A 12,376-nucleotide genomic window follows, 5' to 3' on the forward strand; every position below is an offset into this window, starting at 1 on the left:
GGTGGAGGGGTGAAAGAAGCACTTTGTTTGGCCAGGAGGAGTCCGAGGTGCCATCTGGGCTGCAGCTGGGGCTGGGGCTGCAGATGGCAATCCCAGAAGGGGTAGGTGGCCCTAAAGCTTGGGAGAGGCCACGGAGGCCTGGCCCATCCACCCTCACAAGCAGAGGTGGCCAAGAAGTGGGAGGCAGAGGAGTACCCCAAGGGTCGGCTACAGGGTCAAGATGAGACAAGGCAGAGAGGTTTTACAGCTGGGAGGCGTGGGGAAGGCAAACCGCAAAGGCCCGGGGCGGGACCTGCGGGCCAACTGCCTGAGAGGCCTCAGTCTGCAGCAGTCCCACTGCACCGGACCATCAGGGAAACGTCTGTCGAATGAATCAGAACTCGACCAGGGAACGGGGTACGTGACTGCGGGCAGCCTGGCGCCTCGCTCCTTGGGTCTCAGTTTCCCTTTATGTCAAGCAGGTGGGTGGGCTTGGGACTTGCTCAAGACCCCGAATTCTGGGTTAGGGGAGCTCCCCCGCGGTCTGGCCCCCAGTGCATGTGGGTCCCCAGGGCGCCCCGGCCCCCAGTCTCCAGCCCCGCAGCTGTGGGCCCTGCCGTACCTCGCCAGGTAGTCCCCTGCCCCCGGCCCGGCAACCCGCAGTCTGTCTCCCACCCCCGCCCTGCAGTTCCCTGCCGTCGACCCCTCTGCCCCGGGCCCCAGGCCCCGCAGCCAGCCTACCCCGTAGTCTCCCCCACACTGTCCCGCCGCCGCTCGCCCCGCGGGCACGGCCCCGGGCCCCTCTGCTCCCTGCCCCGCCCTCCCCCCCTCCGTCCCCGGCCCCACCGCCCCTGGCCCTGCGCCCCCAGCCCAGCAGCCCCCGGCCCCGCAGCCCCCCGCCCCGCAGTCCCCGGTCCAACAGCCCCCCGCCCCGCAGCCCCCCAGCACTGAGACCCCGCCCCGCAGCCCCCGGTTCTGCGCTCCCCGCCCCGTAGCCCCCGGCCCCGCAGCCCCCCAGCCCGGAGCCCCGAGCCCGGCAGCCCCCGGCCCCGCAGCCCCCCAGCCCCGCAGCCCCCGGCTCTGTGCTCCCCGCCCCGTAGCCTCCGTCCCCGCAGCCCCCAAGCCCGGAGCCCCCAGCCCCGCAGCCCCCCGCCCGGCCTCACCCGGAGCCCCGCCCAGGCCCCGCCCCGCCTCCCTTTGTCTCCGAGGCCCCGCCCCCTCCCCAGGGCCGGCTCCCCATTGGCCGGGGGCGTGGCGGGGCGGGGCGCGCGGGGTGCCTGCGCAGTGCTGCCCGGCTGCTCCCCGCGCGGCCGAGCCCGAACCCAGCAGAGCCGACCGGCCCGTCCGGACCGAGGAGGCCCCGCCCGGCCATTGTTGGGCCCCGCGGCTGTCGGTCTGTCGGCGCGGCCGGTGCGGCCCGGAGCCACGCGGCCGGGGGCGGCGAGGTGAGGCGCGCGGGGCTGGGGCGCGGGGTCCCGGGGGGTCGCCAACCCGAGCTGCGGGGCGGTGGGGACTGACCCGGCTCCCGGCGCCCACATTGTCTGGGCCTCGGCGGCACCGGGCAGCGCGCGGCTGCGACCTGCGTGGGCCGGCGCCTGGGCGAGTGGGGGGCTGTCGGGGCCCCCATGGCGTGCCCGCTTCGCTCCGCGCCTGTCACCGAGGGCGACCTGCGTGGACCCGCGCGCGTGTGGTGTCTGGGTCGCCCTGCGAGTGGGGGGCTCTGCGCAGACCCCCGCGATGTGCCCGGCTCGCTGTGCCTGTCAGCGAGGCGACTGCGTGGACCGTCACCCTGCGCGTGGGGGACTGCGTCCAGACCCCCGTGCGCTGCCGGGCGTGATGCCCACCCCACTCAGGTTGCGACCCCACCTCTTGGTGCGTTTGTTGGTCCATGTGCTGGGAGGGGTCCTGTGATGGGGTCGTGTGTTGGAGGGGTCCTGGGTTGGGGTACGTGTCCTGGGGGTCCTGGGTTGGGGTCCTTATGTTGGGGTCGTGTGCTGGGGCATCCGCGTTCAGTCCCGCAACGCGGGCTGTAGCCGGCTGTGCGCGGGGCGCGGTTGGCCTGGCGGGGACGACAGACCCCCCTCTTAACTGCCTCATTTGCCAAGTGCGCCGCAGCCAAGGGCAGGTCGGGCGGCGCGGAGTTGGGGGCTGCGGCTCCCTGGGGGCACGGACTGTCACCGGCCCGCCCGCCGCCTTTCGGCCTTTCCTGCTTGGGGCCGGCTGGGATTGGAGCGAGCCGCCGGGCCCTGCGCTGCGTGGTTTCTTCCGTTGGGATAGGGAGGAAAACAGCTCTGGAAACCCAGCTTGTCCTGAGCCGCGCGGCCCCGGGCGGGGAGGGAAAGTCCACGGATTTGGCGGGCTGGACACGCGTTTGAAGAAGCGCCCACACCCAGGGCCTGGCCGTTACAGGGAGAGGCCAGATCCAAGGACCAGATCCAAGCGGTGGGCGGTGGGTGGGGACGGGGACCCAGGCCACCCTCAGGCCTGGAACTTCTCGGCCACTGGATGAAGTGGGATCCTGCGTTTACTCAGCCTTCAGCAGACTTTTTAAAAACACCCCTTATGTTCCAGGGATTATCTTGTTTTCAGGCTGCCAAGTCAAACAAGACAGGCTCTCCTTTGTGACTGTTAGGATCCTCAAGGGAACACACCAAAACAGGTACCAGCAGCTCTAATATCCCACCTGAGATTCTCTGTGAACGAGATGGTGGTGTATAAGGAACAAGAAGATGAGACAAGCCATAAGGTAGCCTGGCTATCACAGTCCAAATTTAGCATCCTCAGGCTCTTGTTAGAAGCCCTCAACCCCCTCCACTCCTGCCTTGTTCCCCCCTTGTCCCCGAGTTCCAGTCATTCTGTGCTCAGTTTAGGTGGTGCCTTCCCTCTGAAGCCTTCCTGGATCTCCTTACCTCCTGCCCGTCAAGAGCCGAGAAGGTCTTCAGGGCAGAGGGTTTGGGCAGGAAGTGGTTAAGTGTAGTACAGCTTCAGCCCTGCTCCCTTGGGGTCAGCACAGTCTGGAGAGAGCCGGAAAGAGGTGCATGCAAATGAGAGGCTCTTTCCTATACCCGGAATCCAAGCGCTTCCTAGTGTTTAGAATCTGCAGTTCTTCCATTCTCCAAAGGGTTTTTAGATTAACAAACCAGGGGCTGCTGAGTCACTCCGACTCATGGTGACCCCTTGGTGTCAGAGGAGAGCTGTGCTCCATCGTGTTTTCAGTGGCTGGTTTTTTTGGAAGTAGATTGCCAGGCCTGTCTTTTGAGGCGCCTCTTTTCTGGGTGGATTGGAACCACTTTTTGGTTAGCTGCGAAGCTCGTTAACCGCTTCCACCACCCGGGGACTCCTTTAGATTGATGCTGTTGTTGTGTGCCATCGAGTCGATTTTCGGCTCCTAGTTTTTTTAGTGTCCCCTGTGTGACGGAGAAGAACTGCCCCGTAGGGCTTTCTAGGCTGTAGCCTGTACGGGAGCAGGTTGCCAGGTCTTTCTCCCATGGGGCAGCTGGGTGGATTCAAGCAGCCAACCTTTCTATTAGCAGCCAACTGCTTAACCAACAAGCAGCTGTGCCACCAGCTAGTAGGTTAAAAAAAAAAAAGTAGGTTAGTAAGCCAAAATACCAAACCTGTTGCCATCGAGTCTGTTCTGACCCGTACCGACCCTATAGATTATGTCATTGTCAGGTGCTGTGGAGTTGCTTCCAACTTGTAGCGACCCTGTGTACAACAGAAGGAAACACTGCCCGGTCCTGCGCCATCCTCACAATCGTTGTTATGCTTGAGCTCTTTGTTGCAGCCACTGTGTCAATCCACCTCGTTGAGGGTCTTCCTCTTTTGCGCTGACCCTGTACTCTGCCAAGCATGACGTCCTTCTCCAGGGACTGATCCCTCCTGACAACATGTCCAAAGTATGTAAGACGCAGTCTCGCCATCCTTGCTTCTAAGGAGCATTCTGGCTGTACTTCTAAGATAGATTTGTTTGTTCTTTTGGCAGTCCATGGTATATTCAATATTCTTCGCCAACACCACAATTTAAAGGCATCAGCTCTTCTTCCGCCTTCCTTATTCATTGTCCAGCTTTCACATGCATATGGTGCGACTGAAAACACCATGGCTCGGGTCAGGTGCACCTTAGTCCTCAAGGTGACATCCTGGCTTTTCAATGCTTTAAAGAGGTCCTTGCAGCAGATTTGCCCCATGCAATGCGTCTTTTGTTTTTTTGCCTGCAGCTTGATCGTGATGCTGTGGGTTAAAGTTGCTGTTAGTTCCTCACATCTGACTCATGTCAACCCTATAGGACAGAGTAGAACTGCCCCATAGGGTTTCCAGGGCAGTAGATCTTCTCCGAAGCAGGCTGCCCTATCATTCTCCCTGGGCGCAGCTGGTGGGTTTGTATCGCCAACCCTTTGGTTAGCACCCGAGCGCTTAACCTCTGCACCACCAGAGTCTGTATGAGTCAGAATCGACTCACTGGCAGTGGGTTTGGTTTGATCTGTAGTATTAATTCCCAGTGTTTGCTCTGTAAGGTCACTATGAGTCAGAATCGACTCGACGGCAATGGGTCTGGTTTGGTGTTTTTGGTTTGCTGCCTAGTGTGGCGTACTTGATTAAAATTTATTGGGTCCAATTCCGGCTCCGGAATTAATTTACTTTATGATCCTGGAAAGCTCAGCTTCTTTGACTGTGAAGGTCACAAACCAGGTAATTTCTAAGAACCTTCTCAGCCCTGAGTTTCTAATCCCGTCGGTTGAATGCAGCGGAGGAAATTTTGTTAGTGGCTCTGGCAGAAATAGTGGAGGTTTTTGACAATGTAGGTTCTAAAGTAGAAGTTCTTTTGCTTTTAAAAGAAGCTTGGTTGAGTAGGCACGTACTGTGTCCCAGAACTAAGGCGGGCATCTATGATCGCACCTGGGGGACTTTTTTGGTATCGGTCCTTCAAATTTTCTTCATAATCCTGGTTTACTTGCAACGTCTTCGCCATCTCCACATGGTTTGGTTTTTTTTTCTTAATGCAGTTGTTGGGTGCAGACCTTTTGTCTGGAATATTTCCTTGATCTTTTATGTGTCCTATGAAGTCTGAGATTTTATTTTGGGGAATCGGAAACAAACAGAACCTTGGGAGTGCCTTGAGGGGGTGTACTTGGCTTTGTATAACGGGTACATTCCGACAAAAGTTTAAAATTACTGCTCACAGAAAATTGCATGGTATGTCCAAGTGACCTATCAGGAAGTACCACTTCTAAGGAATATAGTAATTGATCCTTTCAAAGATCAAACCCCCTTCCAGTTTATCTTTGGTGAGGTGGGAATTTGGTGTGCTTGATTTTCTTCAAACCGCAAGTCTCCGTCTGCAGAAAGGACACACAATTTCTCCTGCTATTCTTACTTATTTGGATGATTATAGGGATTAAAAATAGATGAATATAGCCCTCAGGGTAGCTATTTGGTAGAGTGTGGTGCTGCGGAGTTAAAGTTTTTACATAGCTCAGTAGGATTTTCGCCTTCATTTTGCTGTGTAGTCTTTTCTCAATTTCAGAAAGGTACTTGTTTCTATTCTCTTTTGAACTCAGAGATTTCCACAGGTGATTTGTGTGGCTCTGGGACTTTATTTTCCCAGGGGTGTCCAAAAACTCTCCTGGATTGCCTTCCTGGTTTTCAGAGAGTGTATTAGTGCTGTAAGGAGGCCTGGTGGTACAGTGGTTAAGTGCTCGGCTGCTGACCAAATGGTCGGTGGTTCGAACCCACCAGCCACTCCTTGGGAGAAAGATGTGGCAGCCGGCTACCGTAAAGATTACAGCCCTGGAAACCCTATGGGGCAGCTCTCCTCTGTCCCACAGGGTCGCTACGGGTCAGAATCGCCTGGACGGCAGTGGGTTTGGTTTGGTAGTTTGGTTATCATCGCTGTGACAGAAACTGCGAGTGGATGGTTGTTCTGCGTGAAGAGAGTGCTGTTTCGCTTCTGCCAGGCTTGATTTTTAGGTTGGAAAAGATGGCGGGCAGGTGCCTCGTGACAGAAGAGGCACTGCTCACTTTTTGTTTTTTAAAAAGGCTGAATTAATTAATTATTTATTGTGCTTTAAGTGAAAGTTTACAAATCAAGTCAGTCTCCCGTACAAAAGTTTTGCACACCTTGCTATGTCCTCCTACCTGCTGTCCCCCTAATGAGACAGCACACTCTTCCTCTCCACCCTGTATTCCCCGAGTCCATTCGTCCAGCTCTTGTCCCCCTCTTTCTTCTCTTCTCCCCTCCAGACATGAGCTGCCCACATAGTCTCATGTGTCTACTTGAGCCAAGAATCTCACTCCTCACCGGTATCGTTTTCTGTCTTATAGTCCAGTCCAGTCCCTGTCTGAAGAGTTGGCTTCGGGAATGGTTCCAGCCTTGGGCTAACAGAGGGTCTGGGGACCATGACCACTGGGTTCCTTCTAGTCTCAGTCAGACCATTAAATCTGGTCTTTTTATGAGAATTCGAGGTCTGCGTCCCACTTTTCTCCTGTTCTTTCGGGGGTTCTCTGTTTTGTTCCCTGTCAGGGCAGTGATCTGTGGTATCCAGGCACCATCTGGTTCTTCTGGTCTCAGGCTGATGGAGTCTCTGGTTTATGTGGCCCTTTCTGTCTCTTGGGCTCATCTTTACCATATGTCTTTGGTGTTCTTCATTCTCCTTTGCTCCAGGTAGGATGAGACCAATTGATGCATCTTAGATGGCCTCTTGCTAGCGTTTAAGGCCCCAGACAACACTAGTAACATTAAAAAAATTTTTTTTATTGTGGTGAAAATCTACACAACAAAACATTAGCCATTCTAGAAGTTCTACGTGTAAAATTCAGTGACACTGATTATGGTCTTCGTGTTGACAACCATCCTCACTGTGCTTTTTTAAAAATAATATTTTATTGTGTTTTTGGTAAAAGTTTACACAGCGAGTTAGGTTCCTGTTTGACTATTTCCACCCATCTAGTTCAGTGACATTAGTTATGTTTTTCATGGTGCGTCAACATTCTCTTCAGCTGGGCTCTGGTTGTTGGGTTTCCAGCGCTCCAGGTTCCCTGCTCCCGTACTTTCTCATCTTTGCTTTAGGGTAAATGTTGGCCTTTTCCGCTCATACAGATGGCTTTTTAGTAGTGCACTGCTCTTGCGAATAATATGTGTGCCACTCTGCTATTTCACTGAAAGGCCACGTCGGGATAGTTTTGGTTCAAGGTTTAAAGAATGTCTCAGAACAACAGTCTCGGGGAGCCCTCTGGTCTCAACTGGTCCAATTAGTCTGGCCTTTTTTTAGGAATTTGAGTTTTGTTCTACATTTTTCTCCTGCTCTATCCAGGACCTTCTATTGTGACCCTGGTCGGAACAGTCTGTGGACTCTCACTACCATTTTCTACATCATTCCAGCACCACTAACAGAAACTCAGTGTCCCCCTGAGCAGCCCCGTTTCCCACCACCTCCTTTCTTAAATAGGGCAAAGCTTTATGTAGAAAGAAAAGAGGGGAAGGGACTATCCCTCCACTATAAGGTTTGCAAGCCTCTCCACGTTGGACTCTACGTTTACTTCAGAGTTGTCCTTGCTGGTTCTAGTTTATTATTATTATTTTATTGTGGTAAAATTTATGTAACAAAGAGTTTGCCGTGTGAACCGTTTTCAAGCATACGATTCAGTGACATTAGTTACGTTCCCAGGTTATGCAACCACTAAAAGTTCCCCAAGGTTTTCGTCACCCCAAGCAGACACTCGTCCTCCTTTGGCGGCAGCTCCTCATCCCCTCCTCCCACCCCGGTAACCACTTAATCTGCTTTGGTCTCTGTGCGTTTGCCTGTTCCAGATATTTCCTGTAAGTGGGGTCATGCAATAGTCGTCCTTCCATGTCTGGCTTACGCCACTCAGCATGATGCTTTGAGTTTCATCCCTGCTGTGGCGTGTGTCGGGATTCCATCTCTCGTGGTGGCTGAGTGGTATTCCGTGGTCTGGATGGACACGTTCTGGGTATCCGTTCGTCTGTCAATGGGCACTTGGGTTCTTTCCACCTCCCGGGGGCTGGGAGTAGTGTGCAGTGCTCTTACCGCAGAAGTGGGCATCCTTGCTGCCGTGCAGGCCCCAGACTGAGCTTAGTGCTCCCCATCACTGGAGGCTCCTTGGACTGATGTCCTGCAGGCATGAGGCGGCTGCTTGGAGACAGCACTTCAAAGGACTGATGGTACTTCCCTTTTTCAGATTGCGATGACTCTAAACTAGCCTCTGGCTGGTACAAACGGTGAACGCTTGGCTGCTAACCGAAAGGTTGGAGGTTCAAGTCCACCCAGATGTACTGTGGAAGAAAGGCCTGGCAATCTACTTCTGAAAAATCAGTCGTGGGAAACACTGTGGAGCGCAGTTCTACTGTGACACACATGGGTCGCTCTGAGTGGGAACGGACACATCGGCACCTAACAACAACAACAACAACAACAATAATAGGGCATAAGATGCAGAAGAGACAAAGACAGCGAGTCTGCTGTGACTCCTTTGTGAAGAGCTGGGTGGTCATGGTCTCGGGGGAGAATCTCTACGGGTGTGATTTCAGTTCTGTGTGGTTAGCGCTGTGGTGAGGTCGGCATGGGTGTCTGGGGCTGGGTTGGAACACATGAGTCCAGCATTCACTCTCCTACATGGTACCTAGTTGATCAGGTGTTATGAATTCAATCAAAAGACCAAACCATTTGCCATTGAGTCGATTCCAACCCGTGGCTACCTGTGTGTTGCCTAGTAGAGCTGCTCTGTAGGGTCTTCATGGCTGTGACCATTTGGAAGCAGATTATCAGGGCCTTTCTTCCACTGTGTCTCTGGGTAGGTTTGAACCTCCAACCTTTTGGTTAGTAGGCAAGTGCTCAACTCTTTATGCTACCCAGAGACTCCTTGTGGATGAAATAAAAGACAAAACCAAACTAAACCTGTTGCCATCAGGATGGTTCTGACTCATAGTGACCCTACAGGACAGGGTAGAACCAACCTATAGAAACTGTGTAATCTTTACGGAAGCAAACTGCCACATCCTTCTCCCCTGGAGTGGCTAGTGGTTCGAACCACCAACCTTTCAGTTAGCCGCCAAGCGGTTAATCACTGCACCACCAAGGCTGTTGTTGTTAGGTGCTATCCAGCCAGCTCCAACTCATAGGGACCCTATATACAATAGAACAAAACACTGCCCAGTCCTGCACCATCCTCACAATCATTGTTATACTTGAGCCCATTGTTTCAGCCCCTGTGTCAGTCCATCTCGTTGAGGGTCTTCGTCTTTTTTGCTGACCTTCTACTTTACCAAGTATGATGTCCTTCTCCAGGGACTGGTCCCTCCTGATAACATGTCCAAAGTACGTGAGATGCAGTCTCACCATCCGTGCTTCTAAGAAGCACCAGGGCTAGTGGCCCCAGAAGGATATGTTGAAGACCTGACTCTGGTACTGTGAAAGTGACCCTGTTTGGAAATAAGGCTTTTCTTTGAAGATGTTGTCAGTTAGATTGACAGGAGACCACACCGGAGCAGGGTGGGTCCTAATCCTATATGAGCAAGGTCCTTATAAAGAGGAGAAGAGACACAGAGACCGAGACAGAGGAAGGATGCCATGTGACCCTGCAGCTACAGCCCAGGAACTCCAGGAGCCACCAGGATCTGGGAGAGAGGCAGGAGCAGTCTCCCTCAGAGCCTCAGAAGGAGCCAACACAACACGGCCGACGCCCTGGTCTCGGACCCCCAGCCTGCAGGGCTCTGAGACCATACATTTCTGTTCTTATACGCTCACTATTGTGGTATTTTTTTACTGCAGCCCCAGGAGACCAAAACATCAGTAAGACGTGTGTCGTTTCTGGGTGCCGTTGAGTTGATTCCAACTCATAGTGACCCCATGTGTTACAGACTAGAACAGCCCTATAGGGCTTTTTAGGCTGCAATCTTTACAGGAAAGAGCCCTGGCGTTGCGGTAGTTAAGTGCTCAGCTAGTAACTGAAAGGTCGGCTGTTCGAACCCACCAGCTACTCCATTGGAGAAAGAGGTGGTGATCTGCTTCCTTAAAGATTACCCTACCTCCCCCAAAATACCCATTGCTGTCGACTCCATTCCTGCTCATAACGACCCTACAGGACAGAGTGGAACTGCTTCACAGGGTTTCCAAGGCTGTCATCTTTACGAAAGTGGACCATCACATCTTCCTCCTGTGGAGCGGCTTTGGAAATCCTGTGGGACAGTTCTGCTCTGTCATACGGGGTCACTGTGTGTCCAAGTCAACTCGACGGCAGTGGGTTTGAGTTTTGGTAATCTTCACAGGAGCAGATTGCCAGGCCATTCTCCCATGGAGCTGCTGAGTGGGTTTGAACTGTCAACCTTTCAGTTAGCAGCCAGACCCTTAACTGTTGCACTCCCGGGCTTCTTGGTAAGACATGCATGGTGGGTTGTAAGGTAAAGGAAGGGCAGGGAATGCCCTAAACCTGAAACGTGTAGATGGTCTGGGCAGTCTGGGATTCCTCACTTCTGCGTTTATCAGCACAAGGTCGATGCCAGTCTGTGGCCTCTTATTTTGGGTGGGAAGAGGGCATCTCTGCCTTTTGATTTGATGAAAGGAGCGACACTTGTTGAGTGTTGACAGCAGGTGGGACACCAGGTGTCTCCACGTGTATTACCCTGTTAGTTTTCTGTTACCACAAACTTAGTGGCTTAAGGAGCCCTGGTGGCACAGTGGTGAAGAGCTTGGCTATCAACTGAAAGGTCAGCAGTTGGAATCCACCAGCTGCTCTTTGGAATCCCTGTGGGGAAGTTCTGCTCTGTCCTACAGGGCCACTGTGAGTAGAAATCAACTCAGCAGCAGTACGTTCGGTTTGGTTTTGTTGGTTTAAAACAGCTATCTCTGAGGCTGGAGGTCCCATGTGGGTCTCACTGGGAAAAAATTCAGGTGTCGTCAGTACTGTGTTCCTTATGGAAGGTCCTGGGGTGGAATCGCTTCCAAGCTCATCTCGGTTGTTGCCGAATTTGGTTCCTTGTGGTTGTAGCACCGAGGTCCCTGTCTCCTTGTTGGCTATCATGTAGGGGTAGGCACCCTTAACTCCTCCTAGAGGCTTCTTTCTGCCCCTTTCAGGTGACCCCAGCGTCTCAGAATCCCACAGTCTCTTCTTCTCCTTCTATCATGGATTGAATTGTGTTCCCCAAAAATATGTGTCAACTTGGTTAGGCCATGATTCCCAGTATTGAGTAGTTGTCCTCCATTTTGTGATTATAATTTTATGTTAAAGAGGATTAGGGTAGAATTGTAACACCCTTACTAAGGTCACATTCCTGTTTCAATGTAAAGGGGGTTTCCCCAGGGTGTGGCCTATGTACCACCTTTTATCTTAAAAGAGATGAAAGGGAAGCAAGCAGAGAGTTGGGGACCTCATACCACCAAGAAAGCAGTGCCGGGAGCAGAACATGTCCTTTGGACCCTGGGTCCCTGCGGGGAGAAACTCCTAGTCTGGAGGAAGGTCGATGAGAAAGCTGACAGAGCAAGAAAGGCTCCCCCTGGAGCTGATGCCCTGAATTTGGACTTAGCCTACTTTACTGTGAGGAAATAAATTTCTTTTTGTTGAAGCTATCCACTTTTTTTTTTTATCCACTTATTGTACTTCTGTTACAGCAGCACTAGGTGACTAAGACACCATCCACGTGTGGTATTTCTATTATAGCAGCAGTGGGTGACTAAGACACCTTCTGTTGCATGTCTCCGTTCTCCACACAAAGAAAGTTCTGTTTATAGGGCGCCAAGTGATTAGGTTGGGCCCACCTGGATAGCACATGATACTTGTCTTAGTTACCTGGTATTGCCGTAACAAATACCACAAGTGGGTGGCTTTAACACACAGAAGTTTATTTTCTCACAGCTCAGGAGGCTAGAAGTCTGAATTCAGGACACCGGCTATGGGGAAGGCTTTCTCTCTCCGTTGGCTCTGGAGGAAGGTCCTGGTCTCCTTGAGCTTCTGCTCCTGGGGATCTTCACGTGGCTTGTCATCTCTCTTCCCCATCTCTGCTTGCTCGCTTCTTGCCTACTCTCTTGTATCTCGAAAGAGGTTGCCTCAAGATACACCCTACACTACCTCTGCCTTTTTAACATAACAAAGACAACCCACTCTCAAATGGGATCATAACCATAAGCATAGAGGTTAGGATTTACAACACATATTTTCTGGGGTCACAACGCGTTCCATAACAGTACTCTTCCCATTTCAAGGTCTGTAGCCAAGTCCCTTATGCGGTGTAATATAACAGCCACAGCTTCCTCACGTGTTAATGACGCCATGCCAGAGCAGGGTGGGTCCTAAACCTAATCCCTTCTGAATAGTGTCTCCTCAAAGGAGAAGAATAGACACAGAGACACACATGGGGCGGGGGGGGGGGGGGGGGTGGGGGTGG

At 52.9% G+C, this 12,376-nt stretch overlaps 1 protein-coding gene across 6 annotated transcripts in view; it reads left to right on the forward strand.

Moving 5' to 3' along the window:
- The first annotated feature begins 336 nt into the window (after positions 1-336).
- Positions 337-12,376, forward strand: part of AFAP1 (actin filament associated protein 1) — a 198,420-nt gene continuing 186,380 nt past the window's right edge. For 5 of the 6 annotated variants that reach the window (XM_049886706.1, XM_049886703.1, XM_049886700.1 and 2 more), the window contains exon 1: positions 337-396. In XM_049886706.1, coding sequence (XP_049742663.1) covers positions 369-396 — 28 coding nt within the window. In that variant the 5' untranslated portion in view covers positions 337-368. Of the gene's footprint in view, positions 397-1,282; positions 1,425-12,376 lie in introns of those variants that run through there. The other variant, XM_049886705.1, reaches the window with a different exon arrangement.

Source organism: Elephas maximus, chromosome 5 (genome assembly GCF_024166365.1).
Source record: "Elephas maximus indicus isolate mEleMax1 chromosome 5, mEleMax1 primary haplotype, whole genome shotgun sequence".
Lineage (NCBI taxonomy): Eukaryota > Metazoa > Chordata > Mammalia > Proboscidea > Elephantidae > Elephas > Elephas maximus.